Raw genomic sequence first — 21,840 nt, 5'->3', positions numbered from 1 at the left:
TTTTGATAAATACAAATTTTAAAATCATTTTGTGCGTGAGGTTTTATCATCGAATCACCTTATAATTAAGATTTTATGTAATATTATGGCAAACCTCATCACGCTATAATACAGGGCATGGTACAAATACACAGGTAGCCGCATCGGCAATTGTTGGCAACATAAGATGTCAACATTTGACATCAATTCAATGCAGTTGACACATTAGGTTACCATCAGCTGGCATGATAATGCTACCTGTATTATTGTACCATGATACAGGGATATGAGGTTGTAAAAAAGTCATAACCCTATTGCTCGTACGAGATTTTGTCTCCTCTTTGTGGTGGTTATTCTTGTTAAGCAGAGTTGCAAAACATAGTAAGAGAATTTGAAACAGAATTTAAGTTTTGCAATGAATTTGTGCATAAAAAATTATTTAACGCATAAAATGATTATTTTTTATGAGTTTTTTAACATTTTTATGAACTATTTTTTATAAAACACCTTCTTTTGACATAAAGAATTTTTAACAAAATGTACACTTGGTACAATGTTACAAAAAACTGCAATACTGTGTGTGAAATTTACGAATATGATTAAAGAGGAGACAAAATCTCGTACGAGCAATCGTATAAATGTAAAACACCACTAAGAAGGTGTCAGAGGTGGAAGCTAGTCGACTTTCGGTGTAAAGGCCAGAACAGAATCAATCGTCGCTTGCTTTGCTTGCTTCCCAAATGTCAAATTATAAAGGAATGTCAGAGCCTCATAAAGGAGAACGCAGGCGGATTTGCAAAGAGGCTCTGGTATTCCTTTATAATTCGACATTTGGGGAACCAAGCTACAATTGATTCTGTTCTGGCCTTAAGAGTTCGCAAGGTACCTCATTCACAAAAGTTCAACATTTTTGCTTAAGTCCGTGTTTAGACACACAAATTTCTCGAAAAAGTAAATTGAGTTTTAAGGCAATAGGGGGTAGAAAAGAGTATTGAGGAGCTCTTTCCTCTCCGCTCTCTCCCAAAAAACTCAATTTACTTTCCCGAGAAATTTGCGTGTCTAAACACAGTCTAAGTTCATTTTAGAGACATTTCTAGAATCGCGTTTTAGTCCATGCTGACTGAGATAATTGACCTGTATAAATCCAACTGCCACCATTTGTTCCTTTAAAATTTTAAAAGCAATAAAATGTTTGGATTCTTGTCTAGTACAACAACAATATCAAGAGTATTTCCACCCCACGATCTCTCAAAACCCCACTGTTCTGTACGGCAAATTTTGTACTACAAAATATGCCAAAATTAGCCGCCAGTCGGTAAAATAGCAGGCGCGCCGCCGCCGATTGGCTACTGTATGAACTGAGCGAGCGAGTCGAAAAAGGAGGTCGGCTTCGTTTTCTGTTCCACCATGGTCTGTTCCATGGCACAATAATACAGGTGCAGCGGCAAAAACAGCTGGTTATCACACTAGTTGTCAAAATTCATTATTGTGAATAAAAACACATACAAAATGTAAACGTCTGGTATGATTTGATGTAACACCTTCTGATTCCACCATGGTCTGTTCCTTTATTTTGAAGATGGTAAAATCGTCAAAAGTAGTAAAAGTTGTAAACTGCAGGGGACTCAATTCATTGGTCTGTTCCAGTACTGCAAGAATCTACTAGTTTTTACTATTTTCTTCAATAAGGCCATATTTATATTATAGCCTTTTGCAGGGTTAACCTTCTTTATGAGGATTTATTTGATATATAGGCAATGGAATTGACATTTGAAATCCAGTGGGTTTGTTAAATCCGGTTATATATGGTATGTTCCAGTACTGCAAGAATCTACAAATTTTTACTATTTTTTTTTGATATCATAAAAGAAAAATTGTTATCGTAGAAAAATTAGTAGCTTCTTGCAGGTTCTGGAACAGGCTTATATAAACGTACTATATCATAAAGGAAGAAAAGTTATTGTAGTAAAAACTACTAGCTTCTTGCAGGTTCTGGAACAGAGCACTTGTTGTATGAACATTTGAAATGAAAAGTTTTATAAAGGAAATAAATGTCAAATGAAAAAATTTATAAAGCAATTATTTTTCATTTCAAATTTTCGTAGAACAAGAATCCAGCCTCTGGTGTCAGAAGTAAAGGAACGCTTTTCAAGTAAGAATTAGTAAAACCTGAAGATTTTTGCACGTAAAGGAACAGAGCTCATATTTTTTCTGAGTACCTGACAAAAATGCGTTTTTTCAGTAGATTTTAAGCGCCATCTACAAATTGGCACAAATGCATTTTGTACATTCATAATATTTTGACGTCTTTGATTAATGAAACTCATAACATAACCGGCTAAAAAATTGCACATTTTGTCAATTCGTTCATTGAAATCAAAATCACTCCATTAAATTATGAATATCGTTGTTGTTAAAAATGAAGCTGCTGTTATTGAGAAGTTGAAGGAAGAAATCGAAGAGCGTGCTGAAGAGGCGGTAAAAACAAGAGGAGTTTTTAGAGTGGGCCTTTCAGGTAAGATCACGAATTACACTTGACCTTGACACAATCGTATCGTATGATGCACTTACCCTAGGATATAGGAATGGAAAGAATACGCAGTTTAAGGTATTTAAATGCAAGTACTTTATACTAGGAAGAAATCAATATTCGAGATTTAAGACTTAAATTGACTGGTGCACATTCTTCGTGAGAACTGGCTATATTAAGCTTCCATTCCATTGTGGAGAAACAGTTAAGTAATTCAAAGAGGAGATTTAACAAGTAAGAAAAGCGTTATGTTCGGCCGTGCCGAACTTTTTATACCCTCCACCACAAACTTCAGCCATTTCGGTGGATTAATGTGGCCACAACCTTCAAAATACCGAAATGCGGAAGGTACCGTTCTATGGGGGCTATACGATGGCGTGGACCTATACCTAAAAATTTCTGGGGGAAAGTTTTATACGCCTATAGAAGACTAAATATCAAATTTCAGCCATCTCGGTGTAATAATGAGGCTAAAACGTTCAAAATATCGAAAATCGGGAGATATTGTATTATGGGGGCTATATCAACACGTGGACCTATATAAACATTTTATGGTAGAAATGTTTCTTAGCCTCTGGAAACACAAAATACAAAGTTACAACCGATTCTTCGGTCAAATGTGTCTAATATATTCAAAATATATTCAAATGACGCGTACTTTATATGGGGCCTTATATGGGGGCTATACCAAAACGTGGACCTATATAACCCAACTTTGGTAGGAATGTTTTCTGGCCCCTGAAGACACAAAATACCAAATTACAACCAATTCTGTGGTCAAATGGGTCTAATACATTCAAAATATATTAAAATGACGCGTACTTTATATGGGGCCTTATATGGGGGCTATAGCAAAACGTGGACCTATATAACCCAACTTTGGTAGGAATGTTTTCTGGCCTCTGGAGACACAAAGTACCAAACTACAACCAATTCGGTGGTCAAATGGGCCAAATATCTTAAAAATTCCTTAAAACGACGACGCGTCACGCGTCATTTTGTATGGGGGCTATACCAACGCGTGGACCTACATAGCCCGCTTTCAATACCAAAAGTCCTACGTAAAAATAACATATTTTCCCAAAATTTCATCAACCTACGTCAATCCGTTCGGACGCTAGAGTGATTTCCACAGACGGACAGACGGACAGACGGACGGACATGGCTATATCGATGTAGAATTGCACGCTGATCAAGAATATATATACTTTGTGGGGTCTAAAATGATTATTTCGAGTAGTTACAAACGTAGTGACAAACTTAATATACCCCCATCCTATGGTGGAGGGTATAAAAAGTGCAAAGGAAAAGTAATTGTAATTGCGGATAGTCCATTTAATTATTTGTTTAATATAATAAACACTGTATTACATGAACCATTTGACATAGTTTTAAGGCATGTTCACAATATCACTCAATTTCCGCATGTAATGTATTATAGGTTGGTCTTTTCATCAATCTGTAGACAATCGCCAGATTTAGTCTGTAGGGGAGTGTGGCCTGACTCTGAGTAGCTTAACGTTTCATCTTTGTACTTAAACCAATGTAAATGAAACTATTGTAAAAGACTTACATACGATTATCCCCATTGAAAATATCTAAAATAAAGGGTTGATAACCTTGGGGAATGCTTACTAGCCGTGTATATACATTTCTGGCTTCTAGCTGAGAACCTCCGTTCCGATAAAGTTATCAAAAGTATGAAGAAGGGAAGATATACAAACATTTAGTTTCCTTCTGGGTCTGTGAGGAACTTGCACACAGATCTTAATATAGTCTCCTAGATTGTTGCTATGAGGATTATATATATCAGCATGAAATATTACATTTCCGCAATTGAGCTTCAGGATCAGGGATGATTTTGGCAAGGACTGTTGTATGTATAGCTGTGGTATTGAGTTGCAGTGATGTTAGATAGTAAGATCAATTATTGTGTGTGAAGAGTGAGGTCATGCTGTGTAGTTATTTGTCATATTTTGGGAATTCAGTATTGATTTAGCCTTTGTTGCGTTTGAAGATCCATGTCCGATTGCTCGTGTCGTTTCCGAACATAAATCAATCGACGTCAGAACATTGTATATGTAGAATTGCAGATTGACTAAAATAAATTTGTAGTTTTAGTTTTCAAATTCTTACGATGTTCAAATAGCGATCAAGCTTTTGTATTTTTTCACACGTAGACCCTTTTTTATATTTCTATGAAAACCCACATCTTATACTACTTTTTGTCTTGTAGTAAATGGCTACCTGCGAAACACTTTTTTAAAGCGTTTTGCGGTGCCAACGATAGCTTCTTATATTTTTGTAAACGTTTTGAGAATCTAATAATCTTGTCTTTAAGCGAAAATAATTAAAAAAAGTTATTCTAAAATTAAAATTTAGATTCTAACGAAAAAATTGACCGTTTTTTGTAAAAAAATCGGTAAAAAAAAATCTGTCTCGCTTAAAGACAAGCTTTCTATGTATTAAATAAGCTAAACAAACAATATGAATATCGGTTAATTCATTTTCGAGCTATCGTTGGTACCGACTTCTAAAAAACAATTTCGAGAAAAACTTGTTTAAAGTTTCTATGCTACATACAAATCACATTAAATGGTTCCCTTCCAATGATCATTATAATTGATCCGCAAACATCCCAGAAGGGACAAGGGAGATTTCTCTCATATCAATGAGTGCCCGATTCATATTAGCTCAATGATATGGGACCTACTGTTTATCGCCGAGTCCGAACGGCGTGTCTTAAGACACCACCTGTAGAGAAGTTTTACATAGCTGAAATACTCAGGAAATGTCGCCAAAATTACTGAGGGGTATTTTGACACCGTTGAAAATTTGATGTTGCTTGGCCTGGGAATCGTACAGCAGACCTTCTGAGTCCAAGGCGGGTGTGCATACCAACGTTTGCACCCAATGATCATATCTCAGCCAGTTTTGCCCCGATCGACTTGAATTTTTTTGCGGCATATTCTATAGCATGGTACAATCATTACATTATTGTACCATGTTCTATACTACCTATACTTCAAAATAAGCCAATATTTTTTCAATTTTGTGAAAGTAACGTTCATAACTTATCATTCCCTCTATTCTATGCTATTACAGGTGGTTCCTTGGCCAACTATTTAAGCACTGCCATTCAATCGATGAAAGTTGATTTAAGTAAATGGCAATTATTCTTCTGTGATGAACGTTTTGTTGCTGACAGTGATGGCGATTCAACATATGGTGTTTACAAATCCACACTGATACCCAAAACAGCTCTCAAAGAAGAACAATTCATATGGATAGATCTTAGCGGTACAGTGGAAGAATGTGCTCATGATTATGAAAAGAAAATTCTCCATGAATTCGATATGGAACAAGCGGTGGTGCCACGTTTCGATTTATTACTTTTGGGCATGGGCCCAGATGGTCACACATGTTCGCTGTTCCCTGGACACAAATTGCTCGAAGAAAATCACAAATTAATTGCTGCCATTGACGACTCACCAAAACCTCCACCGAAACGTGTAACTATGACATTACCTCTTATTAATAATGCATCCTGTTGTATTTTTGCTATGTGTGGAGAAGGTAAAGCGGATATGGTGAAGGTAAATATAATTATCGGTATACAATTTATGTGTATTCTCAACATTGTTTGTTTTTAGCGAGTTTTTGTGGATAAGGAACCTTTACCAGCTGGCCTGGTCAAACCAACTAATGGTGATCTTATTTGCATTTTAGATGAAGCTGCAGGAAAATATGTGAAGTAGAATTGATTTATTAACTATCCAATTTATTAAGAAGGTACAATACGACTTTTTTATATATTTTTTAAATTTACAATAAAATGGTATATTTTATATAAAATATCAAAAGGTTAAGTAAGATATGCTATGAGAGGTCAAGGTACTAAATTTACAATATTAATAATGTTGCCTCAGCGCCTTAGCAACTTTTACACGTAAGGTGTTTCTCAATTTAATGTATATAATAATATCCACCATTATTATAAGTATTCCTTTGTTAAAGTTTGGATTTCCCGAACAGATTTATAGCGTGCCGCCTAACATTAAGTTAAAAGTGAGCATTAATTTCACGAAGAGCCTTCTTGGCATTAACTTTAAATATGAAATATATATTTTTATTTTGCGGTTTATATCCATCCAATAGTAAAAGAAAACATATAATAATGTCCCTAAAAGTGATAAATTTAACAGAGTCGGATGATTGAAAATCACTTCGCAAAATGCAACCAATAATGTGTGAAAACGGCACAAGTATAGTTTCTTATATCTCCGGCCAGGGGCCGCCATCTTAACAATTATGTACTTGTGCGTTCGTGAATATTTCCAACACGCTCTCTAAGGTATCCTTCCCCGAGATAACTAACTGTCAGCCTAACAAGCATTCCTCCGTTCTTACAGGGAGTTTGACTGATGGTCCTGCCGTATGTATGGATATCTGGATTTTGGAGCTCCAGCATTTTCAGAAAGAGTTCTTTGACCACGGTGGAAACAGCATTTTGTAAGGTATCTCATTTAAAGAGACTGCAGACTCAGTCTATTCCCAAAGCTCACCAAAACCATTTACCGTTTGTACAAGAAAATCACGCGATTTATTGTTTAGTCAGTTAATCGGGTATGTTCTGAGACACACTTCACACATTTCCTTCCCCCATTTATTCGTACATTTTACAATTTTCTTGTGGCTAATGCCAAGTTTATACTTGCGCTCTAAAATCCACTGGATTTCACGAAATCCTGAAATACATCCCGGTGTTTACACTTATTTTTTTGTTGATTTCATACATATCACAATGATCAAGGTAGATGCATACGCGCAGCTGATCGAAAATGAATTTTCATTGAATTTTTTTTCAATTAAATTAGTCATCAAAAATATACGACAATATAGAACTTTACAACTTTATTTCGAAAATTATCGTAAAGCTATCTATATATCGTATTCATTGTGTATAGAACCCGTTCCCGTACTTACACTTCTCTTTAAACAAAAATAGCGCCGAATAACACCCTATTCTCCTGTTTTCTGTCATACAATTTTGGCATAGTAGAAACTAGCAACATGTTGATTATCATCTAAATACGATAGCTGATACGTTGATTTGCTGCAGTTTTTGCAATTTCCGTATTTTTTTCGTTCCCGTATTTTTTAAGAAATTTGTATGGGGAAGCAATTTTAGACATTTCGCTCTTTTTTCTAACATTACCATTAAAAAAGTACGAGAACGCAATGAAAAATAGCGTTGTAACAAAGTAATCTAATATTTTTTTCACATTGTTTAAAAATTTTGATTCTAAAATTTTTTGTTGCAGCAATTGACCATCTACCTTGTTTATTGTGATACGTGAAAAGTGTTGCAACTTTTGGTACTTTTTCAGTCACAAACTGGGTTGTATATCATGTGTACTGTGATTTCGATGTTGATTTCGCTGAAATCACGAAATGAGATGATTTCATTTTTGTATGCGAAATCATGATAATTTTTGCTTGATTCCGCGCGAAATCACGAAACGCCTTCGAAATCACGAAAAGACGCCGAATGTAAACCAAACATAAGATTCACTAGGTGAAGTGTGTCTCAGAACATATCCGAATGACTTTGACATCCTTTTGAAGGGAAGCACTGCTAAACTGACGATCACCCTGATTTTAAATCGCAGAGACAATGGCTGTCCGAATACCGGTTTTAACCAGTAGTAACCAGTGACTTTTGCTAATTCTCTCGTCACGGTCAGCTCTTTCGATGATTGCCACCCGAAGGTCGACATCGTTTGCAACTGGGGCCGGTCTGGTGTATGGTTTCTTGAGCCCTTGACCTACTTCTCTGTACTTGATTTTTTCTCCTTGGGGTTATGTTCAATGGCGTCAGCATATGAGGTTGATGTTCGACTAACCGCGAATGGGCCTTTGCCTTTTGGAGTAGAATCGGGCTTTGAGTCAGATCCCTTGACCAGTTGGTTGGATTAAATAGTTTTTTTTAGTTCCTTTTGGCTTTGGTTGAGGCAGTGTTTTTTTCGCCGACTCTACCATTTTGCTCGTCACCGGGTTCTCCTTAGAGTCTCCGGATTGAGTAATTACTTGGTTCGGGAGGAATTTCCTTACGAACCTCAGATTACTCCCGATGAAGTAGATCTCCCTCTTCAAATGCATGTTCACATCTCGTCCTACGAACTTGCAGAGATACCACACAGCACGTTTATAGTGTTTCGTATCTGATGCTATTCGGGCAGGTCCATCCTCAGATTCACTAGTCGGAGTTGGACCTGCCTCCGGTTGAGCATCAAGATTCATACTCTCTTCGTTAGCAAACTTGGGCGAGATTACCATGGTGTTCAGCTCTTCATCAGTTAGAATCAGATTATGTAACAACAACGAACGACATTTGATTCCTCCGGGAATATGTTCCCATTCTACTCGTCCGGGACAAGCCTGTCCACCTGCTCGAGGAGTTTCCCACTTTGTCTCTCTACACTATCATGGATAGTTTTAAGGGTCCGGTCGTCCCCACCCCTTAGCTACGGCCCTGTCAACCGTACACTGGTTGTGGTTCGTGTTCCATTGAATCTTCCGGGTCATATTTTTGCGATTAAATTTGATGCACGTGTAACAGGCACAGCTGCAGGGTGCATCCATACTTAAAAAAGCCGGTTTACAACCTCTTGATCGACGACACATGGCTTGCCGCTGTACTGGTAACTTTATTCCTCTTATTTTTCCTACAAATCTTTGTTAATTGTTTAAGGGAACTACACCGATCCATTTTTGATCGGGTCTGAATACCACCAAGGTTTAAGCGACGCTCGGAGCCAGGTCCGACTTCGGTTGTCTTTGGTAAGTTCCGGCTCCACACATAACAGAAATCCCCTTCCCATTCGCCACTCGGGAAGATGCGCCCAGTAGTAGAATGGCAACTCCCTTGGGTGTCAAAGCACTATGTTCCTATCAAAAAATGCAGGTAAATAATCATTTATAGACATAGCAAAACCACATTATAAAATATATTACAAAACATTTATTGTTGTTGTTTTTATATATAAATTACGTCTATTCTTATTAGCATTTACATATACATAGTACAAAGATACAAACATAAATTAATTTATAAAAAATCACGGTGTTTCTACTTTTTTAAGTACATTTGGCAAGTTACATGTTCTTAAATCGGTGTGTTGTTGTTGTGTAAGGCGATAATAAATCTTTTTTTACAAAAGAAAATTAAATTAATAAAAAAATTAATCTATAACTATAGTTTATTATATAATACTATTTGCAGATACTACTGGCTCAGCCAAAAATATTTTTCTTAATGAAACCCCAACAGCCTAAATCTTGACTGGCTATCGCTTCATTGGCAATTAATTTGTTGTACTGTTCACGTAACAGAGGATCTGAGGGACCCCAATCGTGTTTGGGCTTAAAGGCATTTCTCAATTTTTCCGACAACGAGGAGCCGGGGGCACGAACGACAGCTACTACAATCCAAATGGGTACTTGCATAACACCAAAACAAGTAATGGTCCAGCCAATTGCTAAAAATTACAAAAAGGAACACTTTTATTTATTTTCTATGGAAAAAATTACCTTGTCATCTTACCATAGGCCCAATTAGGATATGTCACGTTGTTATAGGTCAACGGGGTATAGGTGGATAGGAAATATACCAAAATAGCGGTCATAATCAAGGGGGTTATGACAGACCAACACCAACGCCAATAAGGCCCCACCTTGCGACCCATCATAAATTCAGCATCCCTGCACAAACGATCCACACCATAAACCCAACCGAGGACATACAATTCGGCAATACCCAAAACCAAGGCAATCATGGAAGCTCCAAAATAATCGACCAAAGTCAAAATAAATTGGCCACCCTACAACAACAATAAAATGTTTTTATTATATTAAATACTCAAAGCCTGGAGTTTTAATTTATTTCAGTATATTTCATTAAGAAGGATTGTAATGTACATGATACCAGAATAAGGGGTCGATTATCGATAGCAATTATCGTTGAGTGGAGTTGCCAGTTGTCAAAATTACTTTTGTATGGCAACCTTCAACTGAAATTGCGAAACTCAGTTGACGAACCGGCTATTTTTCAGCAACCAGTTATTTTCAGTTGCAGTAAATATTTTCGAAGAAACAAGAAGAAAGAATAAGGAATGTATTTGAAAATAGAGTTGCCATCTGGCAGATAAAAATAAAAGTGATGTCAATATCGAGTCTACATATACAACATCTTTCCCCTCTAAGGAGAGAATAGGACCCTGGGTCTTCGAACCCTTGTTGGGCGCCGCAATCCTTGTCCCCGTTCGTCGACATTTGTAGCAGTTGATGATGGTTCTGGGAATTCTAGAAACAGAGTGGATGTCGAAGAAGCTTGAGTATCCTCATATGCCTGTGTTGAAACCGAGGGAGTTGAAAAGTGTTCGGTCTGCTCCAGTTCAATCTCTGAGTTATGTAGTTGTTCGATTACAGATTCTTTTCGTTCGTCGGTGATTATGCTCGAACCAGCTCCGGTGCTATTTGAACGATTCGCAGAGTTTTCCTTACTGTTGACTGGTGCGCGACGACTGCAAGTACCAATATCATTGTGGTCCGTACCACGGAGTTGATCAATATGTCTTCTATAATACTTCCCCTGGAACAGAATTTGATAGTGGACATCTCCCAACCGTTTAGTCACTTTGCCTTTATGGCATTTACTTCTGCGTGGAGTTCCGGAAAGAAAGTACACAATTTAATCATTTTCCAATTCCCTGTATTTAAAGCTGCTCTTCATGTTCTGCTTGGCCGTTACTTTACTATTGATTTGTTCTGGCCGCACTAGATCTAGACGTGTTCGTAGCTGGCGTCCTAAGAACAACTGTGCTGGAGACTGCCCTGTTGTCGAATGAGGTGCATTCCTGTACTGTCTCAGGAATTCGTTTAGATTCTCCTTCAATGCAATTTTCGTTGTACACATAGCCTTCAATGCATTCTTCACCGTTTGGACACTTCGCTCTGCTTGGCCGTTAGTTGCGGGGTGGTAGGGAGCAGTAAATTTGTGATATTTAACACCAATTCTTTGTATAAACTTTTTGAATTCAGCCGAAGAAAAATTCGTTCCATTATCGGAAACTACTATTAATGGTACTTCGTAGCAAACACTTCATCCAGCAATGTAATCGTTGCAGCTGCGGTCATTGACTTGGTCGCCCCGAAATCTAGGAGGGATCACAATTCGGTTTCAAACATTAAACACCCTGACGATACTTTGTAGTTCATTTCTGGTGATTTGTAATCAGCTTTTGACAAACACTGTCCCCTTTCTTTCTTGTTTCCAGCGCAAATCGTTCAGCAGTTACTGGTAATTGATTAATTTGACGAATCACGAAACTGTCGAATTCATAAAGGTCATTATCTGTGGCCTGATCAAAACTGAGCTTGTTCACTCTGTTGGTTGGAGTCACTCGACACTAATAATCGGCGTTAATGTTTTCTTTCAAAGTTTTGTTGACCACTTTAAAATCAAAATTAGAAAGGAAATCAGCGTAGTTTGCCATACGGGATATGCATAAAACAGAGAGCGTCTTATTCGAATGTAGAATTTGTACCAGCGGTTTGTGGTCAGTAATCAGAGTCCAATGACGGGCATACAGGTACTTTTGGACGGCCCACACTATGGCCAGCGCCTCTTTATCGATTTGCGAATATCGTTGATCCGTCGCATTCATGGTGCGGCTCGCATAAGCAATTGGACGTTTTTCTCCATTAGAAAGACGATGCAACAGAACAACTCCCAGCCCCGTTTTACTGGCGTCCGTAGCAAGTAGAAGAGGCAATGCTGAATCGTACGGTATTAGCACTTGCGGCGATATCGACAATTAATTTTGGTATATGCCGCATCTGTAATTTTATTCCAATAGAAAGCTCCTTTTTTCAAAACGTCCCGTATTGGCTTCTCTAGCGTAGATAGGGATTGGTATGAAATTCGAATAATACGACGCCTTTCCTAAAAATAATTGTAACTCCTCTAACGTGCTTGTTTTTGCCGCATGCATAATCGCTTCAATGTGTTTGTTGGATTTATGAATTTTTTTGGCGTCGATTTCGTAACCTAGAAATTCAATCGATGACGTCACAAATACGCACTTCCTTTTGTTTAACTTAAATCCAAATTCCTTTAACTTGGATAATGCAGTCTCAAGAACTTTCAAAAGTTCATCAACATCTGTTGCAAACGCCAGAATATCGTCGAAAAATTAAGAATATTAGGAATGCCATGTATAGCCATTTCCATCGTTCTTTGTCAAATGGCCGGAATGTTGGCGGATCCATAAACTGCCAGAGTTGGAAGTATCAGTCCATGTGTTGGAGTATTCAGCGTCAGGACATGGGCAAATTCCTCGTCAAGGACCAAGTGTGAATTCGCGTCAGTAATATCCAAATGGGTAAACGCCGTTGAGCCCTTCATCCTATTGAAAATATCCTCCGCTTTCGGAATAGGGTGTTCGTCTATTACAATTTGCGGATTTACGGTTGGTTTATAGTTACCCGTAATACGTATACCTCCATTCTTCTTCGTTACTACATTTTTAGTAGATGCCCATTCTGAATACTCTACTCTTTCGTAGAATCCCGCTGCAATCTTAGCATCTATTTCTTTGGCATACGCATCCCGTAATGCGAATAAAATTTCTCGGGGTCTTGCAAATTTTGGCGTAGCATCTTGCTTTGATTAATTGCACTTTAATAATACTGCATGGAGCACCCGTATTAAGTTCCATATCCACTTCCTGGCCGTCTATTTTCATTGTGACCATTTTCCGATCGAATGGCCCTTTTGTTCTGACTGTTGCAACCTGAGACGTTTGTGCCTCCTCACCTTCATCTGACGACAACGAATCCTCTATCTGTTTTGTATTTGGCTTGCACACTTTACTTATGTGGCCTACCTCGCCGCATGAAGAACACTTTGCGTTCTTGAATTTGCAATCCTTCCTTACGTGTCGACCACCGCAACCATAACATCTCACCTCTGTAGTTTTATTCGCCTTCTGCTTCACACCATTTTTCGTCTATACAGGTATAAATCCCAATTTGCATGTTGGTTCTGTAGTAATATTCTCACCTGTATTTACTACACTCGTTGATACTTGAGTTAACTCCTTTGCCGTGGCACACTCATATGCCTCCGCAAAATTGTTCTTAGCAATAATCTCGTCACAAATATTGCGGAATTCGACTCCAAATATCATCTGCTCAATAAGCATCCTATCCAGGAATGCCCCATAGTCACACGAAGCCGCAGCTTGCTTCAAGCGAGTTTAAAATTTGACAACGATTCCCGTCGAAATGATTTATCAATGTTGTTTTGATTTCTTCATATTTCATTTCTTCTGGTTTCTTGGGACTAATTAGAAGTTTGAGAACCGTATTTAGCTCACCACGCATAATTATGATAATCTTCTTGCGCAATCTTGCAGAATTTCAACGCTCAATCGAATCTGTCAAAATAGTCTAACCGTTGAGCCATCTGCGCTTTTGTATTCGCTTATTGCAAACCGTGGTGGTCTTGTTGTATTTATGTCTTCTGACGTCACAGCCTGCGGCCGCGGTGTTTGCACAGTCGTACGAATTGCATCCGCCAAGGAAGCAAAAACTGCATTCATCTGCTCCTGGTTCATAGGGACTATCCCACTCCTGACACCAATATTAAATACTCAAAGCCTGGAGTTTGAATTTAATTCAGTCTATTTCATTAAGAAGGATTGTGATGTGCAAGATACCAGAGTAAACTATGAACTAACTGCTAAAGAATAAGGAATAAAGAATATATGTGAAAATAGAGTTGCCATCTGGCAGATAAAATAAAAGTGATGTCAATATCGAGTCTACATATAGGTACAACATATTATTGATTTTTTGTCAATAATACATCAAAAGATTTCTCATTCTTACCGGTGTCACATAGGCTAATCCAATACAAAAGCTAAATATAGCAATACCCAAAGCACACTGCCACTGTTTAATTTTGGGAAAGAAATCACGAATAGCTGTCACAGTGCAGGATGTCATGGCAATGTTGGAACCAATGCCCAAGACAAATAACATCAGGAAAAATAGTACCGAAAATATCTGAGGTAAACTTTGGAATTTGGCAATGGCATCAGGATATGAAATGAATGCTAAACCGGCTCCACCTTTGACCACACTTCCAATATCATCTGTACCGATTTCATGTGCCAAATGACCCAAAATCCCAAAGATTGTAAAACCAGCCAGCAATGAGGTACAAGTATCCAATCCAGTTACAATGGTGGCATCACGATGGACATTATGTCCGAATTTATTATACGAAGCATACATAATAATATTACCGAAGCACACTGAAAGTGAGTAGAAACACTGGGTTACTGCAGCATACCAGACCTGAAACGGAAAATATTTAGGTTAAAGTAATTTTTAACATTTATCATGACGTAAAATATCCCGTTGTATGTGTCCAATATATGTTCATAAATCTTATGAACTTACCTTTGGATCTAAAATTTTACTCCAATCCGGTTTTATAAAGTAAATAATGCCATCCAAAGATCCAGGCAGGGTAACAGCTCTAACCAATAGAACAGCCATAACTATGTATGGGAATATGGCCAAGAAGTATGATGCTTTTCCGGAACTCTTGACACCTTTAAAGATGATGAGGAATACACAAAGCCAGGAAACGAACAGACCTAAGACCAGCTCCCAATTGGGTAAACCAATGCCATCATTGATATTCGGTTTCTCACGCAGAACTTCATTGCTAAGGTATTAGGAAAGAAATTTTCCATGAAATTAGTTATCAATACACCTCAATACGCTATAAGCTTACACAAAAAATAATTCCGAACTCGATATTGTACGATTCGAAGTTGTTATTGTATCCATTCTTCCCAAATTAGTTGTAATATTTTGTTGACCCATAACCATTAACCAAGTGTTTCCCAATCTGGTATTTTGATCTTCTTGTGATGCGGGTGCCGAATCAATGCAATTCGTTTCCCACTCTGGGCGACAATAGGCCCAGGGTAGGGGATTACGAAATGATTCCACTAAATAATAACCAATTATGGCACATATCGATTCATAATATGTGGCTAAAAGATAAACCATGAAAGCCTGCCCAAAGCCAATACCTTGAAGAAGAATTTGTTAATGCAAGTAAGGTGTTAATAACAAACAAAGCAAAGTGTTGGAATGGAATTGAACATGAAGGTCAAGTTGAAAGGTGAGTGAATGCTATTGTATATAATAATGTACATTAAACATTGAGAAGGTGTTGCAATATCGAAACAGTGCAAAGTGTTAAAATTGTTCAGCCCAATAAATAGTTACCTCCCTTGTGGGAAAATTCTCACTTTCATTTATAAGCTATATTTTAAAAGAACAGGGAACAATTAAATATCTTTAGGAAAGTCAACTAGATTGAACTATTATTTTCTCCGAATCGGTTTTTATTAATGCTTGCGACCCCGAAGATTTCAAACAATACTCGTACATAATAAATCTGGTTGGTTTTGTTCTTCAAACTAATATGTCGATGGTTGTGAATATACCATCAACAAGGCAATCGACTATGGCCCATTATTATATGTTTTCTTTTACTGTTGGATGGATTTGAAATCGCAAAATAAACCGACATGTCGGTCTTAAAAATTGAATTTTCACATAAAAAGTTAATGCCAAGAAGGTCCTCATTGAAATTTAATGATAACTTCTTACTTTAATTTAACAGGAACGCTATAAAATTGTTCGGAAAATACAAACTATAACAAAAGATGACATATAATAATGGGGTATGTCTGTTTCAAGCCCGAAACAAAAGAGGAAAAGAAATTATCGGGTTCGTGATGAAAACCGAATCGACTCGATTTGCAGAATCGGAATGGTATATAATCGGAGTGCCGTTGATGATATATGTATATATAGTTTTGCTTCTCAAACGCCCCTTATTTGAATAATATTTTTAAAATCCATTTTCAATTTCATTAAAATATTCACCAAAAATTGGAGATATACGATTTCGATTTATGGCAAAACGAGTCGAATCGTTTTCCATCACATACCTGAATATGTCGTGTTCGACAGGGTTGATACCTCAGAACCCTACGGACATTTCTTCCAGAAAGCTCACACCCATAGAGATCAATGGGTCAAACTTTACTCACACAAATAATCTTTTTGTCTATCGAATCTGGGTTAGCGCAAGCAGCATAAGTGGGTAAGCACCTGTGCATAGGAATTAATTACGACGTTTATTAAATTTTGTACAGATATACATATGACGTTTTCGACATTAACAACATTTTGACGCGCGGAAACAAAAAAAAAAAAACCTTTCATACGTACCATCCCTGAATAAACCATAGGACCACGATGGCGCCCAACCTGATATCACGCTCTAAAGCAGTGCCGAACAGACCGTTATCGCTGGTTACGAAGTTTTTCAGTAATTCACACACACGAACCGAACGCAAAGAAAGGGCGTGCCCCTACCACCATTTGGAAGTGAGTTTCTCACTCTCTCGCCTAAGACGTCAGTCCGGAGACACGCCAAGGAAGATCGTTGGTGAATTACACAAACAATTTCTATAGCCTTGTTATGTTCACCTTTTATCGCGTATGTCGAAACTTGGGAGAGACTTCTGAGTGACTTACAAGGCGATTGTTTACATTTATTTAATAATCCAATACATTTGAGCAAATATAGAACATTTTTCTAGCGACGATTATATGAGCACCACCTGCAGTAGTAAGCATACTCGCTTTGCACTGTCGCTTCCCAAGCCAGGCAACAAAACAACATCACATTTTTAAAATGACAAAATTATTGTGGCGGAAATTCCAAAGTAAAAATTCTCTAAAAGAGCGTACTTAAAAAACATAAAAAATAAAAATATAAAAAAAAATAGAAAAAAATAAAAAAAATATTTTTTTTTTTAATTCCAAGAACTATCGAGGTAATGATCTTCAAGAAGTATCGCTGGAGTGACTTCCAAGATGACACGCGGGCGTGGTTAATTTCTTCACAACTGAGGTCACCTTAAGGTGACTTCCGCGACTGTTTGCACGCGATAGTTTTTACTTGCGGGGCAAGATAAAGTAAATATTTCGATTTGTTTTTGTTTTGAAGATTGCGTGTATACAACTAAGACACTGTCATAAATTGACAATGTTTTGAATACATTCACATTTTACAATTTACAAGTCCCGCGAAGCTTTAGGCTTGTCTGCAAGATAAACTTAGAAATTGTAACTTAATTAGTTATATACTGTATTTTTTAAGTACATTATATTCTCGAAAAGAGTAATCGATTTCGTCCGAACTTTGTTCGTATTAATATTTCTTCCAAACACAGATCAAGTTCTGAAACGGTCTATATATCGGTTCACTCCTTAGGAGATGGACTATATTGGGCAACTCGTTCCCCATAAAACCTTACATTTTTCGTTTAAGTGCTGTTCAGTGTGTTTGGTAAGGTTCCAATCCACATTCAGGGCATGTATTTGGTATCAATATGAATTGAGGCGTTTGTATCGTCCGGATCTTAATTGGACTAAAATGACTCATGTTTGCCTTCGAGCTGGCATTCTTCGCCGTGATTGGGGGTGGTCTCTGAGTATGGCACTCACACTGTATATCTGTACTGCCAGTGCAACTTCATCGGTGTGAATGCAAAAATGATGATGCATCGGTAAAATCTTCGCCATCCCCATGAAAATGATCCACTTTTGTCATGAGGACGCTATTCTGACAGGTTAGAAAATTGCATACACTGCATAGATTACAACAGACCGGAATATTTCTTTATAAGAGGAAAACAAAGATTCATCGTTCAATAGTTCCGGAGATATTATTCCGCAAAGACTGGCGTCCACAAATATAGTTCAATATTCCAACACGGCTTGAGGGAAGTCTTCGGTTACGGAGAGCTTCGATAGGTCAAGGGCCACCATGCCGGTCCCACGGCATGCTCAGGTTCAGTCCACGATTGATATCATGTCTCAAGAATCTTCGCGACTGGCCACAGAAGCGAAATAGATCATTGTCTGGCTTCAGTAGGGGGACGACTCTGCGAACTTTCAAGGCTAACTGTAGCTAACAATGAATTGAATACACTTGTCAACTCCAGCTTTATCCGATTGCTTGAGATTCGGTGTTGGCCCAACGCATTTGATGATTTTGCGTTTCGGATGACATCTGCGACATTGTTCATCTTTAATTGTGCTGATACCGGATTAAATAGTGGTTTACCGGTTGCCCACAATTCAGCTACTTTTTCCGCTTATACTAACTAGCCTACAACAACGGGATAGTTGACTTCAAGACTAAGTTCCCTAACCCTTGTGTCTTTAGGGTTCGTATGACGAAGCTCATTTACTAGTCCCGCCATCTCTGCTGGTATGTAGTTCTCTCAGCTATCCGAAGATCTGAGGAAACGGGCAGCTCTCTGAAGAGGTGATTGATAAATTATCTGAACGCTTGCCAATCAGCTTTTCCATTGTTAAAAAAAGTACGGTGGTCAGAAGTTATGAAGTCGGGTGGTCAGGACAGGCCGATGAATCGATCAAATTCGGTCTACACCATTTTCACATTTTCACATGTAATTCCAATAATTTCAGTTGTAATTCCAAACATTTTACTTGTAATATGAGAATTCCAATTGAATTTCGAATTATTTCATTTGTAATTTGAGAATTTCATTTGAAATTCGAATTCTTTCATTTGTAATTTGAATTTTTTCATTTGTAATTCAAATTATTTCATTTGTAATTCGAATTTTTATTATTCTATTTGTAATTCGAATTAATCCATTTGTAATTCGAATTATTTTATTAGTAATTCCAATTGTTTTTATAAGAATTTTTCTATTTGTAATTCGAATTATTTTATTAGTAATTCCAATTGTTTTTATAAGAATTTTTCTATTTGTAATTCGAATTATGCGATTTGTAATTCGAATTATTCCATTTTGAAAAAATAAATATAATACCAATGCAACCGATTTTTTGTTTCGAATTTCAAATGGAATAATTCGAATTACAAATGGAATTCTCAAATAACAATTGAATTGTTTCGAATAACAAATGAAATAATCGAATTACAAATTAAATGTTACGAATTATATTTGGAATGTTTCGAACTACATCTGAAGAGGTGTAGATATCTTGAGGTAATTTTATTATTGAAAAAGTTCTAAAAAGAACTCAGGACAATCATGAATAAAAATTCCGTGCGGAATTTGTTCCCTTTTCCCAATTTCACATTTTTTTCTATATTTAGTGTGAATATTTTTGTCAGTTCGGGGAGAACATCCCATAATTTAAAAATATTGATTTTCAAAGAATTTCACTTTTTAAAATAATTTTCCGCGCGAAAAATTCGAAGGCAAATATTCATGATTGCCCTGACTATTGTTCTAAACAGAGTTCGAAAATAAACAGTACACTAACATAGTGTACCGCTCCGAGAACAGTATCACTAAAATATTTTTAGCGTTAGTGTTCCGGAACACAAACACTAAAAAATATTTTAGTGATACTGTTCCGGAGCACAACGAAAAACGTAGTGTACCACATTTTGGTACACTAAAAACGTTGGGTACCGCAGTCGGAACACTAAAAATCGTAGTGTTCCGCAGTCGGAACACTAAAAATCGTAGTGCTCCGCAGTCGGAACACTAAAAATCGTAGTGCTCCGCAGTCGGAACACTAAAAATCGTAGTGTTCCGCAGTCGGAGCACTAAAAATGTTAGTGTTCCGACTGCCGGATCTCTAAAAATCGAAACAAAGGATCAATAAAAATCGTAGTGTTCGGCTGCGGAGCACTAAAAATTATAGTGTTCCGACTGCCGGATCACTAAAAATTTTAGTGTTCCGACTGCCGGATCTCTAAAAATCGAAACAAAGGATCAATAAAAATCGTAGTGTTCGGCTGCGGAGCACTAAAAATCGTAGTGCTCCGACTGCCGGATCACTAAAAATTTTAGTGTTCCGACTGCCGGATCTCTAAAAATCGAAACAAAGGATCAATAAAAATCGTAGTGTTCGGCTGCGGAGCACTAAAAATCGTAGTGTTCCACGAGCCGCAGCACTTAACAAATAACGTAAAGGTAATGAACCACACATATGGTTCTTATGATCTGTGTGGAAATGTTAGATTTTTTGATAGGCATTTTACATGTAAATGTGTCCAAAATTTAGTGGCATAATAATGTTCATTTTTGTTTTCATAATAACACTATCTTGTTACGAATACAAAAATAAACATAATTATGTCGGGTTTTTTATATAAGACATAGTAAAGTTGCCTGCTACTTTGTGGTACCAATAAAAATATCTAAAATATATAAATATTTCATCTAAAAATTTAAATAAAAATCCTCTGGGGCACATAATATCTTCAAGTTAAATATTTTTGGTTTTGGTTTAGAAAAATTGGAAGTGCGTTTTGATTTTTGGTACATTATACTCATGTTCCTATAATTGTGTCCCAAATGTACAACAGATTTTAATAAATTTTATTTATTTATATTTAATTCAAATTAATAAATACATTAATACATATAAAGATTAAAAGTTTAACATAAAAATTATATTATAAATAAACATAATACTACCTCAACAGATAACTTAGTCGTTACTGAACTGGTAATTAAAAATACCGTTAACTTTTACCATTAGTAATGCTCAAGATTTAACGCTGATAATCGATTACGCTGATCGGACAGAATGTATTTCATAACTGAAAACAACCGTTCCACACTTACTTGGGTTGATGGTATTGCCAGTACAATTTTAGCAACACCACTAATATTGTTTTTCTGCATTCATTGAGGAATATTTTTTGATGTACAAAAACCAACAAGTACAATTTCCCTAATGGCGGAAAATCCGCGTAGTTAATTGATGAATATTGTTTCTTGTACAAATGGCAACAGGTACAATTTCCCCAAAATAATAAGTGTGTGGTTATTAGGGTTATGACTTTTTTACAACCTCATATCCCTGTATCATAGCGTGATGAGTTTTGCCATTAGATTACATAAAATCTTAATTATAAGGTGATTCGGTGAAAAAACCTCACGCACAAAATGATTTTAAAATTTTAATTTATCAAAATTATGGACAATTTTTTGAAGTCACTGAAACAGATATATAATTGAAAATAAGTTTTAGAGCCACATGAGATAATTAAAATGACATAAAATTTATTTCTCACTATTTTTCTTTAATTCTGAGGATCGTAAAAATGTCGTAAACGTTTTTATTCAAAAATATAATTTTTAACA

General features: G+C 36.8%; 3 protein-coding genes across 7 annotated transcripts in view; 1 reads left to right on the top strand and 2 right to left on the bottom strand.

Annotated features, from left to right (window-relative positions):
- Nucleotides 1-632, bottom strand: part of Tab2 (TAK1-associated binding protein 2) — a 175,294-nt gene extending 174,662 nt beyond the window's left edge. The window contains exons 1-2 of one of the 2 annotated variants that reach the window (XM_073989805.1): nucleotides 487-632; nucleotides 290-334 (exon numbers count right to left, since the gene is read on the bottom strand). The gene's annotated coding sequence lies outside the window, so the exon portion shown is untranslated. Of the gene's footprint in view, nucleotides 1-289; nucleotides 409-486 lie in introns of those variants that run through there. The other variant, XM_073989806.1, reaches the window with a different exon arrangement.
- Nucleotides 633-2,061: 1,429 nt separating this feature from the next.
- Nucleotides 2,062-9,724, top strand: Pgls (6-phosphogluconolactonase). Its single transcript, XM_073989803.1, has 3 exons — nucleotides 2,062-2,494; nucleotides 5,615-6,105; nucleotides 6,163-9,724. The coding sequence occupies exons 1-3, from the start codon at nucleotides 2,377-2,379 to the stop codon at nucleotides 6,265-6,267; spliced, it is 714 nt and encodes a 237-aa protein (XP_073845904.1). The 5' UTR covers nucleotides 2,062-2,376; the 3' UTR covers nucleotides 6,268-9,724.
- Nucleotides 9,519-21,840, bottom strand: part of LOC141405459 (sodium-dependent nutrient amino acid transporter 1-like) — a 71,194-nt gene continuing 58,872 nt past the window's right edge. For 2 of the 4 annotated variants that reach the window (XM_073989801.1, XM_073989802.1), the window contains exons 4-8: nucleotides 15,381-15,684; nucleotides 15,041-15,311; nucleotides 14,465-14,935; nucleotides 10,116-10,392; nucleotides 9,519-10,050 (exon numbers count right to left, since the gene is read on the bottom strand). In XM_073989801.1, coding sequence (XP_073845902.1) covers nucleotides 9,806-10,050; nucleotides 10,116-10,392; nucleotides 14,465-14,935; nucleotides 15,041-15,311; nucleotides 15,381-15,684 — 1,568 coding nt within the window. In that variant the 3' untranslated portion in view covers nucleotides 9,519-9,805. The remainder of the gene's footprint in view (nucleotides 10,051-10,115; nucleotides 10,393-14,464; nucleotides 14,936-15,040; nucleotides 15,312-15,380; nucleotides 15,685-21,840) is intronic. The other 2 variants (XM_073989799.1, XM_073989800.1) reach the window with 1 other exon arrangement.

The sequence above is a fragment of the Musca autumnalis genome, unplaced genomic scaffold (assembly GCF_047663935.1).
Source record: "Musca autumnalis isolate F117 unplaced genomic scaffold, ASM4766393v1 scaffold_5, whole genome shotgun sequence".
Classification (NCBI taxonomy): Eukaryota; Metazoa; Arthropoda; class Insecta; order Diptera; family Muscidae; genus Musca; species Musca autumnalis.
Note: the sequence above shows the minus strand (reverse complement) of the source record. Positions and strands in the feature narration are given on the sequence as shown.

What these genes read in the sequence shown, in the direction of transcription:
- Pgls (XM_073989803.1), top strand. Translation starts at nt 2,377, where the DNA reads ATGAATATCGTTGTTGTTAAAAATGAAGCTGCTGTTATTGAGAAGTTG. An exon ending in TTTTAGAGTGGGCCTTTCAG is followed by an intron (nt 2,495 to 5,614) that starts GTAAGATCACGA and finishes ATGCTATTACAG; the next exon opens with GTGGTTCCTTGGCCAACTAT. An exon ending in GTAAAGCGGATATGGTGAAG is followed by an intron (nt 6,106 to 6,162) that starts GTAAATATAATT and finishes GTTTGTTTTTAG; the next exon opens with CGAGTTTTTGTGGATAAGGA.